Below are 22,429 nucleotides of genomic sequence, written 5' to 3'. Positions count from 1 at the left end.
GCCATTTCTCACCTGGACAAGTGCAATCACCTATTAACTGCTTTTGATCCCCTCTATTCCACTCTTCGCCTTGCAACCAGAGTGGTCTTGTAAAAATGCACAGATCATGGAGCCACCTCTGATTACACACTTCAAGGGCACTCCAACTCTCAGGATAAAGATAGAGGTTCCTTGCCATGGTTGACACGGTCTACTCCAAGGAGCTTTCCACTCACATCTTCAACCAAGTTCCCCATTGTTTCTACACCATGACCTTTGCTCATGCTATTCCTTCTACCTGGAAGGTTCTGGAAGGTTCCAAGTTCTTCCCTTCCCTGTTCATCTAGATATTTCAACTTTGCTCTCTGAGATTGTGAAAACTTCCTAGGGAAAAGTTCTCAGAGTATTATGTACATCTCCTTCATGGCTCTTGTTAAGATCACAAATTTGAATTTATTCCTGTGATTTGACTAATGTCTGTATTAGTCTGTTCTCATGCTACTAATAAAGACATACCCAAGACCAGGTAATTTATAAAGGAAAGAGGTTTAATTGACCCATAGTTCTTCAGGGCTGAGGAGGCCTCAGGAAACTGACAATCATGGTGGAAGGGGAGGCAAACACATCCTTATTCACATGGTGGCAGGAAGGAAAAGTGCCTAGCAAAAGAGAAAAAAACCCTTTATAAACTCATTCATTACCATGAGAACAGCAGCATGGGGGCATAAGAACGCCCCAATTTGGGTGGTGGCACAGCCAAACCGTATCAATCTCCATTTCCTACAAGAAGCATAAACTTAGGAAGGCAGTTGTAACCATGAAACCTAGAACAGTGGCTCTCTTGCAGCAAAAGTTGAATAAATATTTTTAGATTGGGTCGATGAATCTCATGTCTAGTGCCCCAAGTGTCTCCTTAGCCCTAGAGCTCAGCCAGCTTTTTCCCCTGGTGAGACAGACACAGAGGAATTAGAGAAAGAATTCATATTCACGATCAGGTCTGTGTGTTATCAGGAGACTGCACACCATATGGCCTGATGGACTGTGTACCTCAGAATATGTGCCTCCAAAATTTTTTATTAGATGAGTAATGACTGCAGTCACCAAAACTTAAGCTTTCAAATGGTCGAACCTACCAAGTCCCTGCAAGGGTCAGGGGTCTCTAAGTGGACAGGGGTGTTTAGACCACACCCCTTCCACTAAACATTTTGCTTCCCTTGAGAACCAGAGGGAAAAGATAATGGGGACTTTCTCCAGCCGTGACATCACCATACCTGATATTTTCCTTTCTATCCCAGAAGAGTACAATATCTCAGACTCCTCATCCACACAATGAGAACACTAAAAACCTATCAGTCAACAGTAATTTATTGTACATTCAAAAATAACTAAAAGTATGATTGAATTGTTGTAACACAAAGAAAGGATAAATGCTTGAGGTGATAGATATCCCATTTATCCTGATGTGATTTATGACACATTGTATGATTGTATCAAAATATCTCATGTATCCTACAAATATATAAAACTACTATGTACCCACAAATATTAAACATTAAAAAAATTTAAAATAAAAGCCTACCTCATTGGACTGTAGAAAGTATCAAGTGAGATAACCTTTCCAATGTACCTGGTACTGAGTAACTAAGTGTGGAATTAATTTTTGTTTCTCTCTCTTCCCAGGAGGAATGAAATAGAAAAAATAAAGCTGAAGGATATTTCATTTATGTTCAACTAGAAATCCAATATAATTTTGGGCAAACTATACTTTCCCTTGCAACTGTACTTCCTTACGTGCATGTAAGTGGGAAAGAATAAATGTGACAAACAAAATATCACTCCTGATTTCACAATCTAAACAAAACACTGCCTCTTTCTAGGTTTATGTTTTTTGATTTTTGTTTGTTTTTTGGCATAAGGTCGGGGTGTATGCTTCTTGACGTATCTACATAATGAAGAATACAAAGCTTTATATCTTTTATCAGTAACTATTCATAGTTTAATTGTGTAAATTTTAAAATATCACACTTTTATAATCTTGAACATACTTGTGCACATTTTTTCTACATTTCTGATTATACTAGTAAGCATTGAACACATGATGTGCACCAGGCACCATGCTTAGTCCTGAGAATTTAGAAATACAAATATTTGATCTCTGTCCTGAGAGTTCTTAGTCCAGGAGAGGAGACAGAAGAGTGGAAACAAAATCACAAGAGTGTGTGAGTTTACAGAGAAAACTGCCAGGTACTGTCTGGGTCAAGGAAGGGTGCCCACCTCTGACTAGGACCAATGAGTCAGAAAAAAAAAAAAATGTTTTTGAAGATGTAGTGTACAAATTGACCAGGTAAGTATTGACCCTTACTCCTAAGCCTTCCATTTTGGCAGCTTCCCCTAGCTTTCACCTTGAATTTTTCTTCAGACCGAGTACACCCTGATAACCTTGGATTTGATGTCCGTTTCTCCATTATCAATGGCTGAGCCTGCTCTGCCCCTAAGTGTCTTCTATTCCTAATCACATTGTTGCTCTGTCCTCTGAGCCATCAGACTTCAATCCAGTCCTATTTGTGACTTTGCTACCATAGTAATAGTCAATGGGATTGCGGTAAATGTTTAGCAACCCACCCACCCAAACAGTGTTTGCTAATTTTCATGACATAAAGACTGACTCTATGACTGACTTCAAGCTACCAACATCATGTCACTGAACACAGAATTGGGAAGAGACATGCAGTAGCTTATTATGTCATATTTCTACCACATAGATACAATGAACATAAAATAATGTTAAAAGCATAGATACTAATAAAATGCAGTAAAATAATTAGAAGTAATCTTCTTGGAGTATTTATTACCTTTGTTTTTAATATAACTGATTTAATCACAAATTTACATAGTTTAGTTTTTAATTGTGGTTCTGTTTAGAAATATGCTCACAAAATTGTTGATAAGTTCTTGAAAAATAGTCTCTGGAGTGTCTATGTGAACTATCAGGTTAGTGCAAAAGTAATTGTGGTTTTGGCATTTTTTTAATGGCAAAAACCGCAATTACTTTTGCACCAACCTAATACTTTTAGCTCACAACTGGCTATGAACCAATGACACGAATTTGTCCTGCCTACTTCTCCAGACTCAGCTTATACCTCTCTCCTTTTCACTCTCTTTACCCCCACCACAACTGGCTTATGTATGCTCCTCAAAAAAAGTCCCATTTACTCATACATTAGAGATTTTGTATAGGTGTTTCCTCTACCAGAAATCCCTTCCCCCAGCTTTTTGCATTTGGAGCCTTTCTATCATTCAGTTCTCAGCTCAAACATCATCTTGTTGAATAGATCTTCCCTCAGCACCCAACTTAAACCAGTATCCCTATATAGTCTCTTACTTCTTTTTAAAACTCAATGTCTTCTTGGTCACTGTAAGTACTGAGTTTATCTTGTCTTTTTTGACTATTTGTTTAATGTTCATGTTTCCTAATAGGATGTGAAATCACGTTGAGTAGTAACCTTGACTGTCCTGTTCATCACAAACAGGGTCTGGCACTTAGTACATCTTCAACAAACATTTGTTGAATAAATGTGTGCATGAATGACAGCACTCAGTGATCTCACTCTGATGTTGCCGAGAAGGGATGATAATGCAATGGCTTCAGAGTCTTGAGATCATACATATAATGTATATTATATATATATTGATTTGTACTTAAACTTTGATCAAATGCACTTGATTTACTAATTGACTTTATTATGACTCAATGTAAGGTCTAAATTCTGCTAAGAATTCCTGGAATAGCCTGCCTGAAATCTTATTTTAATGAAAACCATGACTTCATACCTTGACTGCATTGGATTTATGTGAGCTTTGGCTGCTCTTTAGATTTCTGGGTTGTCTCTGAGGGAAAAGTTAGACTAAAAAGAAGGATGCCATGGAAACAAGGTTCTGAAGAAGTTCGTGAGCCATGCTGACTTTTTAGGAAGTTTCCTTAGTGTTTGCAATGAGACATTGCATTTTTCTCTGAAGTCTGATGAGGAAAGAATAGTTTTAGGACAAGTAAATCCATCTTAAATATCATTTCATGTCTCTTAGATTGTTGGAATTATATTTGGTTGTGAGTGACAGAAACTCTAAAAAAAAAGAGTTTAAACAAAGTAGAAGTTAATTTTTGTCATCAAATTCTAAGTCAGCAGTCTAAGGCTGCTGAAGTGATGCTTTATGGTATCAATAACCACTAATGCATCTTCTATCTTGAACCTTTCCTCCTTTGCCCTGAAAAACATGGCTCCATTCCTAAATTTACCTTATAATTCAGTATGGCTGCTCCCGCTCCAGTCAGCATTTTTCCAGCCTGCAAGAAGGAGAAAATGGAAGGAGAAGGGTATGCCTCCTCTATGGGCAATACTTAGGCATTGCACAGACTACTTCTCCTTGCATTTCTTTTGTCAAATATTAGACCTGGAGTTACATTCAGCTGAAAGAAAGGCTGGGAAAGGCAGTTTTTATTCTATAAAGGATTGGGGATAACTAACCTTGAGTTTCCATTTCCATGAGAAAAAAGGAAAGAAAATGGAGAACCTAGCTGTATATGCCACAGCTCCCTTTTTTTCATATCAAGTTGCCAAGCAATTCCTAAACATCAATGTAACTTCTAGGCAGACTTTCCACACTTTCATAACATTGGCAAATGAGTAAACCAGGGACCCAAATGAATTTACACAGTTTATTGTTCAGGGCACAATAGGCAACATGAGGTCTGTGTTTTCATTGATTCTCCTTGTCTCCCAAGTCCATGGGTAATGCATAGTGGATCCAGGTGGATGCCAAGCGTACAGTTTCACAGCCGAGAATCACTGAGCTTGGGACATTCTGATCCATACAGAAGCTGATGGCAACTTCCTCATCCTTCTCTACAAAGACAGGCATTGTCTTTACCTTGGCATGGAAACAAGTTTTCTTCTGATGAGAGGTTGAAGACTTTATCATTATGGAACGTCTTCAGAGATGCAGATGTTCTCTATAATTATTATACTTGTCAAGAAATAATTCTGCTGTCTGACCCAAAGAGACAAACTATCTCTAGCCTCTAAAGGTCTTTGCTGTGCATGTATCCTTGAAAAGGTAGTCCAAGACATGTGGAAATGCCATGGAAATTGTCTCTAACATCACCATTTCCTAAATTCTGTACAAATGCATAAAACTGGTTAAATATTTAAGGAAATAGCTTAATTTTAAAAAAAACCCATCAGTCTAGTTGCTGCTAGTACATTGAATGTGATTGTTTTGTTTTTGCTGCTTTGGAGTTGGAGACTTTCTATACAGGACATGCTAAGAGATGGAGAATCCCATTTTGCGGGATTAGACTCAATACTTACTGTAAGGATTTATAAGGACAAACCAGAAGACTAAAACAAATGGCTGGAAAGAGAATTTCACTAGAGATGTATCAATGTGCTGTGACATTTTTCTTTTGCTTCCACTGGAAGGGGAAAAGGGTTCCCTCCTCTTTACCTTATATCAAGTTAGGGAGGTTAAAAAGAACCTACCAGAGAGTTTGGCCTATGTCCTCTGGGCTTTGGGGGTATAGAAACTGCCTAACTCGTGCATAAAGGCAAAAAACTGGATAACTTCTTTGAATATTGAGCATAGACAGAGAAGTCCAGAGAAGAAACTGGACTCCACCACTGGCAGGACAAAGGTGTGTTTTTCTTAAAATAGGCTGCACAGTGAAATTACCCCAAAAGACAATTGATTGTGGGATGGACCTCTTTAAGTCAGGTGGTATTACCTGGACTGTGAGACCATGTTGAAAAACCTCTGGGAAATCCCCAAGACATGTATAAAATACCCCATTAGAGAAATAATCAGAATATCGGCATCTTAGGTATAGATAGTTCACAGAAATTACAATAGAAATTACTTTTAAATGTGTATAAACATTGCTCAAAATAAGGTACATTCTAATTTAAACTATAATGTGTTTTTCCCCCTCCAGAATGGTGAGAATCAAAAATTCTGGTAAGTTCTCATGGATGGTCTATAGGCCACATGTCTGGGTACCTAACATTTATTCTGGTCCCACATCAATAAATTCATAAGTGTTGGTTCAAGCAGTTTACATTAGCATGAAGAGCTTGAATATGATAAATGAGAAGCTTGTTCAGGCATAAGGGTACCCTGTGCTATATCCTCTTCACCAAATTGTGCAATGTGTGAGTAAGATTAATGTGTTATGCTGAAACCAAGCGTGTTGTATACAGTCAAGTTTCTATTCAGAACTGATTTGGTCTCATGCTCGTCAGGCTGTGTGCGAAGGGGAAGCTGAGCTTCCATAAGGTCTAGCATCTCTCATTCACGCAGGCATTGTCATCCACAGACGTGTATGCCCTGCTGAAGATTGCAGGCTGTAAACTTACATCCTGCTTGTTCGTAGGTGATATTGATAACCTTTTGTGCTGTGAATCTTGACTCAGCAGGCCTCTTGATTTAATCAAGTGATGTCTAGCAGAAAGTTAAAATAGCCTGCATGGTGAGATAATCCCAAAAGACAATTGACAGTGGGTGGACCTTTTTAAGTCAGGTGGTATTACCTGGACTGTGGGACCATGCTGAAAAGCCTCTAAGAAATCCCCAAGGCATGTACAAGTAGATCTACAATGCAGGTAGATTAAAGATCTAGATATGAAAGATCTAGATGATAGAGAGAAGAGCACCTCTTTGGAACTTTGGGATGGGGAAGGACTTCTTAAACAATACTCTATACTACAAACCACAACAGTTTTTTAAAGGATGGACTTATTATTTCAAAATTACTTGTTTTATTGTTTAATCAAGGAAGGACACCAGTTGACAGTTAAGTGACAGTGATTGGGAGGCAATGTGTTCAGTGACTGAGCTAATATTTGGACCATAGAAATTATTGCAGCAAATCTATAAGACAGAAATCCTAGTAGAAAATGGGCAGAGAATATGATGATAAACTATTCACAGCATGGGAAATCTAAGAGGTATAAATACATAAAGAGATGCTCAGACTCATTAGTTATGAGAGAAATTCAAATAAAAAAACAAAAACAAAAACAAAAAACACACCAGCTCTAGCTGATCAGGTTGGCAAAAATTCTGACCTTTGGAGAACACAACATATTAGATATATCCAGCAATAGGAACTCTTTTGCCTTCTGGTGGGCATATAGACTGGTCCAAGTCACTCTAAAGGGCAATCTGGCAGCACTTTGTGACATTAAGAGTATATGTTCCTTGTGATTCATAATAACCCCACTCTTATATCCCAGAAAATTTCTATCCCAGGCCTATAAAGGAAGAAATATAAGGAAATGCATCACAGTATTGTTTGGGGTGGTGAAAAATTAGAAATGGCTTAGGTATCCATAACTAGAAAATAAAGAAGTCAAACATGGCAGATACACACTGGGATATTCTGAACCAATTAGAAAAGCAAAGAACTAGATATATATTCAGCAGCATGGCTAGATCCTAAGAACACAGTTGAAAGAAAAAAGAAACTATGAAATCTACAGTACATCCATAGATTATAGTTCATCCGTAGTGCCACATCACATATCCATGAAAAATAGATGAAAGATATGCATAAACATTTCTATGTATTTTACAAGTTCAAGGCCAAATGTCATATTAGAGAAGCTGTCTCTGGGGAAAGGCAATGAGAGTGAGGAACTATGATAAAAGAGAACGAATAAAACAACAAGAGACAGGTCATGTAGGTTTTGTTTCTGTGCCATGAACTCATGGATTATGATTAACTTAACCTTCTGCACATGAAGATAAACAAGAAAGAACTGATAAACCTGCAATGGTTGGGTAATCTTCAACTTCCAAATCAGTGAAGGTCAGCTCTAAGTTTGCCAAGTACACAACTTCTCATCTTGCGACATGTTGCCCACCTCTATGCAGTCTTAAAAAAATACCTCAGTGGTCTACTGATTTGACTGTGGATGCTTCTTCTAGATGTGCCTTTTTTTTTCTCAGTTTCCTTAGTATCCAGCCCTATCCTCATTATAGCAACACATTGCATTCCATCCAAATTGAACAAAAAGCTTAAAAATCATCTGCAAGTTTATTGCACAAGCAATCTCTTAATTTTATCTTAGTGCATAAGTAAATTTTTCCTTTATGTCAGAATAATTTTTTTAAAAGAAGCGATTAGATTTTCTTCTCTGAGTTAGCAGACGATTGAGTGTGATTTCCTCTCAACCTAGATTTGGGGCATTTTTATGTGAGATAGGATTAAAAATTCCATTTTTGTACAACCATTATAGAGAAGAGTTTGGCAGTTCCTCAAAAAAACTAAAAGTAGAGCTACTTATGATCCAGTGATTCCACTCCTGGGTATATACCCATAAGAAGGGAAATCAGTATATCGAGGAGATGTCTGCTCTCTTACGTTTGTTGCAGCACTGCTCACAATAGCCAAGGTTTGGAAGCAACCCAAGTATCAATCAACATGGGTTTTAAAAAAATGATGCACTTTTATGCACAATGGAGTACTATTCAGCCATAAAAAAGAATGAGATCCTGTCATTTGTAATAACATGCACAGAACTGGAGGTCATTATGTCAAATGAAATAAGCCAGGCACAGAAAGCCAAACATCACATGTTCTCACTCATATGTGGGGTCTAAAAATCAAAACAATTTGATTAATGGGGCTAGAGAGTAGAGGGATAATTACCAGAGGTGGGGAAGGGTAGTGGGGGCCTGGAGGGGAGGTGGAGATGGTTAATAGGTACAAAAAATATAGAAAGAATGAATAAGACCTAGTATTTGATAGTACAACAAGGTGAATATAGTGAAAATAATTGAATTATACATTTAAAAATACCTGAAAGAGTATAATTGGGTTGTTTGCAACACAAAAGATAAATGCTTGAGGGGATGGATGCCCCATTTTCAATGATGTGATTATTATACATTACATGCCTGTATCAAAATGTCACACATATCCCATAAATGTATACATCTACTAAGTTCCCACAAAAATTAAAAATCAGAAAAAAGAATTGCATTTTCAGCTGTCATGGGGAGAAGAAAGAAAAAGCTATCATTTTGTTGTCCTAAAAAATATGTTGTCTTCATTTCAAACAGGAAAGCAAAAGTATTTGAGAGCCAGTGCGGTGGCTTAGCGTTGGGTGAAACATAGATTGAATTTGGGCCATTTGTTTAAACTTCCTGGGCCTCAGTTTCTTGCCTATTAAGAGGGAGTGCATAGTTCACGGGATTGTTGAGAGGAAGAAGTGAAACCATGCATGTGGAGAGCCTGGCACAGTGTCTAAGACAGAGTGTGCATGCAAATAAGTAGATAACATTGTTTGCTTTTCTTTATTGCATGCCTGTCATATTTTTGGAGCTGTCACATTCATTGCCCTCAAGTAGCATCAAGAGATGAAATGAAGTTTGTAAGAAAACCCTGAGGCTGAGGAATACAACATGTTTTATGTCTCCTACACTGAAAAATACCGGAGTCAGATAAAGAATACATTCTCCTGAGGCTGGAAGTCAAGATCTTGGCCTTCAATATTTAACAACATTGAGCTTCCAACTTACTATGGGAAATATTCATCAGGCCCCTAAGGGTTCCTTTTGGACAGAAATTACACTTGTTATACCCGTATTCTTAGCAGACAGTAGAAAGTCTGGCACATCATAGAGGCTTAAGGAATCCTAAATATCCCTTAAAATTCTCATTTTAAAGACCAAAAAAAAAAGAAAGAAAGAAAGAAAGAAAAAACGGAAGCATGGGCTTGACCAAATCAGTGGTAGAACCAAGAGTTAAACCACTTGTTTTGAATCCTAATCCTGAATTTTTATTATTTTTGTTTATTTTTTTTATTTTTATTTTTTTGTCAGATGCTTGGTCAAAGAACAGTGGGAGGAGAGGGATGGGTTTCCAGCAACTTTTATTATTGGCTTATTTTCTTACAGCCCATTAATTTCTCTTGGGAAAATATTAAGCAGGCACTCAAGGCTTGAGGCCTCTGAGTTTTTACATCCTTTCTGAACCTCTGAACCTGCTTTCCAGCATTCTTTTATACTTTGTTTTACCTGCTGGTCACTAATGCCTCACCTCAGTCTTCTCCTCTAAAAGTGTGGTTAATGACATCTTCCTGACTATCTGAAGACCACTGGCCAAAACTCACCAGCTCACTCATATATTATTCCCCTACTTTACTTTCTTCAAAAGACTTAGCCCTGCCTAAACTTACTTATGTGTTTATTTTCTGCCCACCAGAATGGCAGCATGGCTGGGGAGGCAGAGTCTGTTTTGTTCATTGCTGTATTCCCAAAGACTAGAACACCACCAAGCACACAGTATAGGTCTCAGCAATTATTTGTTGTCAAATTTATGTGGACATGCTTTTAAACAATATCTTCCATTTACTGAGTGTTTATGTGGAAGAACTGCACTAAATTTTAATGCATTTCTTTATTTCTATTCTTAAAACCTTCCAGCAAGGTGGCTCTACCACTCTCTTTTCTGAGCTTCAGGAGCAGTTATGCGAATAGCTGGAGAACACCAGGCTGGATTTAAACCCAGATGGCTCTTACATTTACTCTTTACCTGCTGTTCTCAGCGTTCACGTGCCCTCTAGCTGTAGTTTTCTGAAGTCAGCGCACAGCAAGGCACTGCGCTTAGAGGTTAACAGAAGGGAAAACAACAACAAAAATCTAAATGAGAATCCTGACTGTTTCAGCTGGGGGTAAGGGGGGCGGATTATTCATATAATTGTTATACCAGACGGTCGCAAGCTTATTCCAATTGCAGAGAACCCGCTTCCCAGGCTTCCCAGAGTCTCGGAAGTGCCTAAACCTGTCTAATCGACGGCGCTTGGGTGGCCGGTCGCTCCCTGGTGTCTTCCCATTACCCAGGGAGGGCAGTCAAGTGGTGCCTCCCGCATCCCCCACCCTTTCCCTTAGCCCTTCCCCTCCGGCCCGTCCTGGCAGGTGACCTGGAGCATCGGGCAGGCTGCCCTGGCCTCCTGCGTCAGGACAACGCCCACGAGGGGCGTTACTGTGCGGAGATGCATCGCGCAAGAGACACCCTTTGTAACTCTCGTCTCCTCCCTAATGCGAGGTTAAAACCTTCAACCCCACGTGCTGTTTGCAAACCTGCCTGTACGTGAGGCCCTAAAAAGCCAGAGACCTCACTCCCGGGGAGCCAGCATGTCCACTGCGGTCTTGGAAAACCCAGGCTTGGTCAGGAAACTCTCTGACTTTGGACAGGTGAGCCAGGGCAGCCTGAGCTGCTCAGGTAGGGGAATTTGGGCCTCCGGAGAAAGAGGTCTGAAGACTGCTGGTGCTTCCTGGTTTCCTAAGCTCAGTAAGAAGTCTGAATTCTTTGGAAGCTGATGAGAATGTCCAGGAAGTCAACAGACAAATGTCCTCAACAATTGTTTCTAAGTGGGAGAACATCTGTCCTGGGTGACTTTCACAGGAATGAGTGACCATTGCTTTAGGGGGCTGGGGATCTGGCCTCCAGAACTGCCACCAATTAGCTGTGTGTCTTTGGACAAGTTACTGTCCCTCTCTGTTGTCTGTTTACTCTTCTATACACTGAAGGGGCTGGTCCCTAATGATCTGGGGTGGGATGTGGAGTCCTTCTAGATTTCTTTTGTAATATTTATAAAGTGCTCTCAGCCAGGTATCAAAATGGCAAAATTGTGAGTAAGTATCCTCCTTTCATTTTGGGAAGAAGATGAGGCATGAAGAGAATTCAGACAGAAACTTACTCAGACCAGGGAGGCAGAAACTAAGCAGAGAGGAAAATGACCAAGAGTTAGCCCTGGGCATGGAATGTGAAAGAACCCTTAATGTGACTTGGAAATAATGCCCAAGGTATATTCCATTCTCCAGGATTTGTTGGCATTTTCTTGAGGTGAAGAATTGCAGAATACATTCTCTAATGTGACCTATATATTTACCCATGGCAAGAAGTCTACTCCTGGACTCTGAGATTCAGTCATAAAGCTAGACCCGGGAAGAAATGTGAGTCTGCAGTGCCCTGTCATCTGTAGGATTAGGGAGAAGAGTTGTCAGTAGAGAACAGGGAGGCTGGAGAGAAAAGAATGGTTGATGTTAACGTTAGTATAACTAGAAAGACTGCCCAACTTTGGACTGATTTTTCTTTTTTTTAAAGATTCAAAAAAAAAAAACTTCTTATGAAAATGGTGCATGGCTCTTAGGAGATAGAACTTATTGTACAGAGGAACAGCGTGAGAGTCACAGTGATCCCAGAACAGGTCCTCGCTCCATCCTCCACGTAGTTTTATTGCTGCTGGCAATAGGGTCCCCACAACCGTAGGAAGTGGTTAGGGGCAGCAATCTCATCAGGAAAGCATGGAGGTTTAAAGTTCTTTATAGAGCACTTAGAAGATTGAGAATCCACAAACTGTATTAATAACAAACAAAAGTAGTGTCTTGTTATATAGTAAATGTGAATTTGCAGACACATTTAGGGAAAAGTTATAATTAAAAAAAACAGGCTGCATATTTATCAATGGTTCCAAAATTTTCTATGGTTAAGAATCACCCGGGATGATTTTGAAATGGCAGTTTCCAAGACAACCTGATTTAATAGGTTTAGGTAAAGCCCAGGGAACTGCATTATAAGCTGTTAGCAGTGGTATTGACTAACTGTCTGGTGACTGGACCAGAGTAAATCTTTTACTTCGCAAGAAACAGAGGACTAAATTCCCATATTATGTCCATAGCAAAGGGAACTATATAGAACAATTGATAATTAGGAACCAGAGTTCTTGACCAGCCTCCACTACCTATGTGGCTTCAGGTGAGTTACTTTCTCCCTTTGGCTCTAAGTTTTCCCCATCTGTAATGTGAGGGAGTTTAACTAGATGAGCACTAAGGACAAATCAATTTCTGTTGGTTAATTATTATAAAGTACCATGTGGGCATCAAATGTCAAGTGGAAAGCATAGATAAAGAAGTGATTGTGCACCTGGGCTGAGGGGCACAAACATTTCCCAAGAGAAGTGAGACCCAAAAGAGCCTTTAAGGAAGGTGAGATCTTGGAAAGGGAAATTTGGTGATTACTCTAATGAGGAGCTAAAAAGGCAAGAAAGAAAGCAGCTTGTCTGGAAAGGAGGTTCCTCTAGTGGGCCTCCAGAGATAAGGTACCCCAGAAACTGCCAAACATCAGCAAGAAGCCATGGGGAGGGAGCATTTGAGGGATTCTAAGTAGAAGAAGGACACGAGGAAAAATGTCAGGCTGGATCCATGCAGGCCACTAAGAAATGGATTCAGGTGATGGCAGTGGGAACAAAGAAAGGACCTGATGCCCAGAGGCATTTCTGGAGAAGACGAGATCAGACTTGTGGTTGGCTGAACACACACTGGAGTGGGGTGGGGATTGGGAGGTGACTCAACTTCAAGCCCAGGTACATTCAAGTCTGAATTGCCCTCGTCAAAGGTAGCACCTGTTGACATATATCAGAAATATCTTACTTTTCTTGGAAGCCAACAGGAGAAAAGTGTTGCCAAGTGAACTAGAAACAGAAATATCTTTTGTCATTTCACAGACACTGGAAAGAAGAAGGCTCAGTGTTCTTTGGTAGGAAGAAGACTGAAGTCAGAGACTCATCTGTACCTCTCTGGCAGGGTTTAAAAGGGGGAAGGGGAATAGAGGCTGCAAGAGATTGTGATTCATGGACAGTATGCAGAGATCAAATGACCCGGGTTCAGATCCTGGCTCCACTGCTAACTGTGTAACTATAGGCAAGTTAACCTCTCTAAGCCTTAATTTTGTCATCAATAAAAGGAAGCACTTGGTGCCTAATAAAACCTACCTCTTAGGTTGTTGCCAGAATTACGTGAGATAATCCAAATCAAGTGCTTATTATAATACCCGGAAATTATAGGCTCTAAATAAATGGTGTATTAACAGTTTTTTAGAAAGATAACATCATGATCAAAATAGGGATATTTAACGGTTTAGTCTTCCATTTCATTTGAAGCTCCCTATAATCACTCTTGCTGATAAATTTGTTTTTTCCCTCACACCTCAGTTTCATGGGGATGTTTTGGCAAAACTCTGAATTTTCTGAGTTGAAAGAATTTTTTGCTAAGGGTCATCAGTATTCATGCAGGGCTTGTTATTCTGAGTCACTAAGAGTTTCCTAACACAGCCTTCTCTCATTGAGATGATGTAACATCCATTCCATTAATTTCATTAACTTGCTTACAAGAGAGTAATTGTTCTGCAAATTTGTTTCTTCCCAGTTTTAGGTACCTGCTATTTATTGTGGGCACACATAGAATTTTATGTATTATTTTTAAACTTAGGCTAATGTTTTAGCAAACTCTGGAATGTCAGTCCTAACCCCAACCTCGGTTTTCTGTCACATGCACATAGTAAGTGCTAGATCCTGGACATTCTTTGAGATTTAGTTTAAGACTAAGTTTATTTTCTAATGGGTTATTTGTATACTTTCATGGATTTTGTGGCTCTTTTTCAACAATTGGATATCTCAGATCTCAGCATATGGGAGCAAGTTAATGCTTCCCGAGATCTTTGCCAAAGGTCAAGAGGACATTTTTGTGTGTTTATAATATTTCCATCATTTTTATATATTTCTCAAAATTCTTTTTAAACTGTTCTTTTCCTTTTTTCATCATCTGAATACTGTTTTGACAGAGCTTGTTCTTAGCATGCTTTTACAGATGAGAAAATGAAGAAAGCTGAGTGATTTGCCCAAAGTAGTCCACCTGGAAAATGAAAGAGAGAGGATTCCAATCCAGGTCTTAGGATTCAAAAGCCTGTGTATGTTCCATTTTTAGTACTTTTCACACTGTATTTCTCAATGTCTTTCTGGGACATTTTATAAACCATATTATATCACCTCTAAGGATCTTTCAGTTTGTTAAATATGTGTCTATTAAATTAGATTGTGAGCTCCTAAAAGATAGAGCATCATCTTACTCATCTTTAAATTTCTCAGAGCCCAAATAGTGTCTGGAACCTAGTAGGTGCTCATTAAAAGTATTGAATTTACAGGATTGAATGGTGACATCAATGAATAATTGAAGTTTCCTTAAGTTGATAACTGACTCAGTGGCATCATTGATCATTTAATTGCCTTGGACTTACTTATTTTCCACCACACTACATATTTCTGTATGAAATATATATAGCTCGTTGTATTGCAAGATTTAACTAGAAGAAAGAGTTAATGTTTGCTTTGTCCATGGAGGTTTAATAGGAATGAATTGCTAAACTGTGGAAAATGTTTTAACCAAATGCATCTTATCCTGTAGGAAACAAGCTATATTGAAGACAACGCCAATCAAAATGGTGCCATATCACTGATCTTCTCACTCAAAGAAGAAGTTGGTGCATTGGCCAAAGTATTGCGCTTATTTGAGGTCAGTGCTGCATTTATGTTTGTCTTGGATAATGTCATAGCAAACTTCCATGTTATTTTCTAGTTAGATGCAATGAAAAGAACACAGGATCTGGAACAGGCAGATTTGAATTTCAGCTCAGGTTCTTACATTAACCAACTGTGTGACCTTAGCTAAGTCATTCAATCTCTCTGAGTTTCAGTTTTTCCATTCATAATATAGTGCTGATAATATGTGCCTTGTCAGCTTCAACAGGAACTTTGTGATGAAATAATGTGTTTTGTAAAATGCCTAATCACATGTGTGATTAACTATAATCATATATGACACATGTGATTACATTTCACGTAACATGTAATCACGTGTGTCACATACAATTACAGTTAAAGACTAGACAAAAACGAGAAATAAATATTAATTGTTTTATTGGCTAAATTAATATTGATTGTCTTCTATGTGTAGGTGTAAAATAATATGCAAGACACCATTCCTTTCTTCAAGCAGCTTAACTCAAAACTATGTTTTAGAAAATGTTCTTCAAGACATTGGTAAATGTTTTATGATTAAAGTGGTTTCATAATTAATAAACTTGGGAAACTTGGGCATATTATTTTACCTGATTTCTTTATTAAAGGACTTTTAGAGTCTCTAAAACTAATTATACTAAATAGTTTAAAGAGAGAAATGTATGTATTATTTTCCAAACTTACTTGACTGTGGATCCTTTTTTATTTTAAGAACATTTATTAACATCTCGGAACAGAGTTCAGGAAATATTGATTTGGGTGTTTGCTGGGCAGCCAAACTTCACAGAACTCCAAATAGGTTTCCTCATCCAGATTCCTCCCAAGTACTATGCTAATATTTTTGCTGGGATTCTGTCCCACCTGAAAATGCATTGCTTTATACTGAGATTTCTGTGACCTCTCTAGCTGATTGGGAGGCAGGGGTAGCACATTGGTCAGGGTTGTGCACATAGTTAGTGCTCAGTGTGTTTGGGCATGCAATCAACAAATCATTTTGTGGCATGACCGGATATGATTAGATATCTTGTGAAAACCTATGATGTTCTCAGCACTACGGGTGGGGAGGAAGATGGGGGATACACAGAAATTGTAAGGAAGAAAAACTGCCTCCTTTAGGATCTATCAGGGGAAGCAAATATTCTGAGTAGCTGGGGAGGGAAGGCAGAGCATGAGAAGTTATCTCAGTAAAAGGTAACTTTATAGGCATGATCTTATTCAGTCTTAGGAAAATAACATGAGGTAGGAGCTATTTCTGCTCCCATTTTTCAGAGATAGAAACTGAGGCTTAGAGGGATTAAGTAAATGTACCCAAGGTCAAACAGCTAGTAAATACTGAAGACATCATTTCAACCCAGGCATTCTGACTCCAGAACCTACAGACACTCTTAACTGCTATTCAGTACTGCCCTAGACAGAATGGGCTTCATAGTTTGCAAGGCCCAGTGCAAAATAAAAACATGGGGTCTCTTCCTCAATAACAGGAAACAATGCTGTTAAAAGTAGTAAAATATATAACTTTGTCCTGTCTTCTGCGGTCTCTCTCATGTCCTGTTATGGTGTTTCTGATCTGCCATTTAGTTGTGCTCTCCTTCCCTGGGCACAGTGGCCCTCTAACTGCTGGGTTCCCTCTCCAGCCAGGGCTGGGCTGACAGTTAAGCCTCTACCAAGGATGGGGAAATCCATGTTTCATTTCCGTGGGCCTGCAGTACCAACCCACAGTGACAAGCTGTCCCCCAAGAGATTGTAACCTCTGGATGGAGAATGGAAACAAAGCTTGCCTAAAGCCAAACCACCTGCCAAATCCCCTGCCAGATCTCTTAGGATTGGGGCAGAGTGGTAGCTGAATGTGAGCTTCCCCGCAAAGGCCATGCCTCCTGGTCATGACTCTGGGCAAAGGGCAGTAGTGGTGGTGAGGTAAGACCAGGGAGGGGAAGGCTGTGTGGGCCCAGAGGTCCAACAAGCTTGAAAGCAAGCCCTTAGAACCATGGCTGAGAAGGTAAGGAGAGGGCAAATGGTGTGATTACACATGAGCTGAGTCTCCAAATACCCAGCATGTGCGTCATCGTCCCATTGGACTTTGCTTATCAAACACAAATTCAAAAGTCATTGTTAAGAATTTCAACTCACGCCTGTAATCCCAGCACTTTGGGAGGCTGAGGCAGGTGGATCACGAGGTCAGGAGATCGAGACCATCCTGGCTAACATGGTGAAACCCCATCTCTACCAAAAATACAAAAAATTAGCCGGGCATGATGGTGGGCACCTGTAGTCCCAGCTACTCGGGAGGCTGAGGCAGGAGAATGGCGTGAACCCGGTAGGTGGAGCTTGCAGTGAGCCCAGATGGCGCCACTGCACTCCAGCCTGGACTACAGAGTGAGACTCTGTCTCAAAAAAAAAAACCAAAAACAAAACAAATTTCAAGAAGGTTGCAAAGAACATGAAGAATGTGAAACCCCAAGTGTGATTCCTGTGGGATGACACTGGTTGCACATCCCAGAAGCTGGCCCTGACCTCACACCTCTTTTATGAAGCTTTCCTTGAATTAATTACGATCTTCTCAGTATTCTCAAAGCACTTCTTATGTTTAACTGCAGCACTTCCTTGTTTGCTCAGTGTGTACATTTATGTCTAGCCCTGAGGATGGTTTCTTCAAGAAGGGAACCTTGAGTCATGTTTGTATCCTCAACAGAACCTGAGTTTTATATGTTTGTTCAATTAAGAATGAAATTCAATCTAAAGAAAATTTTTTTAACTTAATAAATTTTTTAAGTTAAAAAATGTTTTAAAAGTATCTTTTCACTTTTTGAACCAATTATTATTATTATTATTATTTTTGAGACAGGGTCTTACTCTGTCACCCAGGCTGGAGTGCAGTGGCGCGATCTAACTGCAACCTCCACCTCCCAGATTCAAGCGATTCTCATGCCTCAGCCTCCGTAGTTGGGACTACAGGCACATCATGCCCAGCTAATTTTTATAATTTCAGTAGAGACAGGGTTTCACAATGTTGCCCAACCTGATCTGGAACTCCAGGACTCGAGTCATCTGCCTGCCTTGGCCTCCGAAAGTGCTGGGATTACAGGCATGAGCTACCAGGCCTGGCCAGAGCTGATTAATTTTTACCCTGAGTTTTTAAATATAATTAAATCTTGTGATTGAATATATGAATAAGTAGAGAAAAGAGATCTCCTCTTTAGAATTCCAAACAATTTAAGTAGTGGGTTTTTACAGTGACTTTCCTTCCCAAAAAAGTACCACATGGAAGGGGGAGAAAAGTCTCTTTACAGTGGTGAAATGTGACAAAGACACCTCAGCCACGTGACCAAAATCAACATTATTCCAAAAGAAACTGAATATTAAAACAAACCTTTCCTTAATAGTAAAAAAAAAAATAAAATTAACATAATCAGTGATGTCATGTTGATAGTATGAATTCTTGGTAGGATGAAGATGGCACATTACCCCTGTGGTCTTCCTCCCCACAATCCATAACCTCCGTCTAACCACGAGAGAACAAAATCAAATGAATCCTAATGAGGAATATTATCCAAAATACATGACCATTACTCCTGAAAACTCTCAGGGTCATCAAAAACAAGTGCTGTCTGGGCAATTTTCACAGCCAAGAGGAGCCTAAAGAGGCATGAAGACTCGGGCCAGGCATGGTGGCTCACGCCTGTAATCCCAGCATTTTGAGAGGCCGAGGCGGGCATATCACCTGAGGTCAGGAGTTTAAGACCAGCCTGGCCAACATGGTGAAACCCCGTCTTCACTAAAAACACAAAAAATTAGCTGGGCGTGGTGGTGGGCACCTGTAATCCCAGCTACTTGGGAGGCTGAGGCAGGAGTATTGCTTGAACCAGGGGGGCAGAGGTTGCAGAAAGCCGAGATCGCACCATTGCCCTCCAGCCTGGGCAACAAGAGTGAAACTCTGTCTCAAAAAAAAAAAAAAAAAAAGAGACATGAGGACTAAATGTAACGTGGTATCTTGAATGAGATCCTAGAACAGACAAAGGACTTTAGATATAAACTAAAGAAATTTGAATAAAGTATGGTCTTTAGTTTACAACGTGCATCAGTATTGGTTCATTAATTGTAACCTGTGTTCCACATTAATGTAAGATGTTCATAATGAGGGAGACTGAGTCCAGGTTATGTGGAAACTCTCTGTGCTGTCATTTCTATTTTTTCATAAATCAAAATTATTCTTTAAAAATTGCCTTAAAAAAATTAAACCTGGGGGAGGAGAATTTATGTCTGAGTGAGAGCAAGCAATGAGTGTAGAGAAGAGGGACAGCATTTTCTGAGCAACAAACTGTCCATGAGAAAGAATATGTCTGTAAAATGCACCTAACTTTTTAGCTTTTGTATTAGATAATCAGCATTTTCTCCTTGAGAGGTGGCCCGTTAGGCCTAAGTCAAAGTTAATAGATTAAATAATAGTAAATGAACAGAATGTTTTCAACCTAATAAATAAACAACAAGTAACTAAATTACCAGAACTGGATGGAATGCACTCAAGACGTGTGTTTGTTTGTGTGTGTGTGTGTGTGTGGTGGTGGTGGTTGTGTAGGGGGGGGCCGGGAAGGGGGGCACATGAATGTGTGTGAACTTTGGGTGAACTCTCTGAAGCGTTATCCAGAATCTCAACTACACACGTCAGTAAATGATGTTATTACACCCATTTTACAGAAGAGGAAACAGAGGTCACTATAGTGGGTGACTGAAGAAGGATTGCTAGTGAGTATTGATTTCTTTTTCCAAGCATATTTCAGAAGTTGCTGTAGACATTGTATAGGCCAGTATACTTCTCACCTTAGTAACAGCCTGGCAAAATGTTACAATCACTCAAAGTGCTGAGTTAACGCTGGGCATGGTGGCTCAAACCTGTAATCCCAGCACTTTGGGAGGCCGAGGCAGGCAGATCACTTGAGGCCAGGAATTCAAACCAGCCTGGCCAAAATGGCGAATCCCTGTCACTACTAAAAGTACAAAAATTATCTGGGCATGATGGCGCATTCCTGTAATCCCAGCTACTCAGGTGGCTGAGGCATGAGAATTGCTTGAACCGGGGAGACAGAGGTTGCAGTTAGCTGAGACCACCCCACTGCACTCCAGCCTGGGCAACAGAGTGAAACTCTGTCCCCCTGCCCCCACCCCCAAAAAAAGATGCTGCGTTAAGAGAATCAAATTCTAGTATTTGTGGAACCACGTTATACAATGAGCTGAGCACATATGACTCTTGATGTAGTCTGCATTAAACTAAGTGAAGGTAGTACTCTCACTTTATGGATGAGGGAACTGAGGTTCAGAATGACTGAGTAATTTGCTCAAGATCACACAGCTAATGTGCAGTGGAAATGGCATTGAACTCTGAATCTCAGATTCCAAAACCCATGATCTTTCTATTGCACCCCACACCTCTGCCAAATACAGATATCCCTGAACATCTGAATCACTCTGGAGTTTCTCAAAAAATGCAAATATCCTGGCCCCAGTCTCCCATTCTTGGGGGAAGGGGCAAGAGTGTCTGTCTCTGGGTATTTTTTCTTTCATATTGAAAAATGCATTTAAATGCAAGACAGTTAACTACTAATATTCCTTCCATCTATTATCAACCGCTGTTAACATTTTGACATATCACTTTCAATTTTTCCTGTATAATTGCAGTTTCAAAAATTACAAATTAACATATTGTTTCTTAAGAAAAAAAATAGAAGATAAAGCTATAGTCTTTTCTGATCTCTCCTCTATCCTGATCATTCTACAAACTTTCTAGCCAAGACAGCATCATTATGAGTTTAGCGTATTTCCTTCCAGGCCTTTGGAAAAGTATGTTGATATTGACGAATGTCATACTGTGCACATTGGTCTGCAACCTCTTTCAGTGAGCACAATGGAGTGGCCAAGAGGATGGACTCCATGTATGTAGGGCTGTGGCTTAGAGAGAGTCAATTGTCTTCTCTGTGCTTCAGTTCCTCATCTGTAAAATGGAAATAGTAATCGTGTCTGCTTCATAGGGTAGTTCTAAAGATTAAATCACTGAATGCATGTAAAACCCTCAGAATGTTTATTAATTGTTAAGTAAGAATTACTATATATATATTTTGTGAATGCAGCATTTAAAAATGTATACATGTTGATACATATAGATCAGGTTCATAACTTTTAACTTCTGAAGTATAGTTCTTAATATCTGTGTATCATTTTATTTATCATCCCTCTATTTTTGGCATCCATGGTGTTTTCTGTAGTCACAGACAATTCTGCAGTATTTTGTTCAATTTTTTTGGTAAGTAATATGCAAACATTTATTTTGAGTAGATACCTATAAGTGGAATCTGGTCCTAGGATATGGACATCTTTAGTTTTAATCAGAACTACGAAGTTTTTCTCCAAATGTCCTGTAAGAATTTATACTCCCACTGGTTCGACATGAGAATACTGATTTCTCTATAGATTTAAGAATATATGCTTATTATTGCCTTTAATCTTGGACAATATAATGAGTGAAATGCGGTAATTTATTTATTTAATTTTCATTTTTCTGATTATCAGTGAGATGTAGGTCATATTTCATAACATTTATAATTTGTCTTTTTGTAAATTGTGATTTGTCTACACATGGTTGTTTTTTGGCAGATGTGCCTTTTTCTTACTGACTTTTTGACCTTTTATATGCTCTGAATACTGTTACGTGTGTTACAAAGATTTTCTCCCAGTCTTTCTCATTTTACTTGGGTTTATGGTATAATCTGTCATATTGAAATTTAAAATTCTGATATAATCAACATTTTCAGTCATTTTTTCAGGGTTTTAGATTTTTGTTTGTTTGTGAATTTTTTTTTCAACTTCACTGGTGACTCTGATGCCCATTCGAGAATGAGAACCATTGTTCTAAGCTATTGCCCAGGAAGGGGTTCTTGCTGTACATGAGAGACTGTGTTGTCACTTCACATGAATTAAGTCATATTTAATACTCATCACAGTGCTATGGGGAGTCAGAGATGCCATACCCATTTTAGAGAGGAGGAAAC

At 39.2% G+C, this 22,429-nt stretch overlaps 1 protein-coding gene across 1 annotated transcript in view; it reads left to right on the top strand.

Annotated features, from left to right (window-relative positions):
* The first annotated feature begins 10,700 nt into the window (after positions 1-10,700).
* PAH (phenylalanine hydroxylase) overlaps positions 10,701-22,429 on the top strand; it is a 69,840-nt gene continuing 58,111 nt past the window's right edge. Inside the window, exons 1-2 of the mRNA XM_011935078.1 lie at positions 10,701-11,232; positions 15,280-15,387. Of these exons, the coding sequence (XP_011790468.1) occupies positions 11,173-11,232; positions 15,280-15,387 (168 nt within the window). The 5' untranslated portion in view covers positions 10,701-11,172. The remainder of the gene's footprint in view (positions 11,233-15,279; positions 15,388-22,429) is intronic.

This window comes from Colobus angolensis, unplaced genomic scaffold (assembly GCF_000951035.1).
Source record: "Colobus angolensis palliatus isolate OR3802 unplaced genomic scaffold, Cang.pa_1.0 Scaffold10, whole genome shotgun sequence".
NCBI lineage: Eukaryota > Metazoa > Chordata > Mammalia > Primates > Cercopithecidae > Colobus > Colobus angolensis.
The sequence above is the reverse complement of the archived record's forward strand: the minus strand, read 5'-3'. Positions and strand labels throughout refer to the sequence as shown.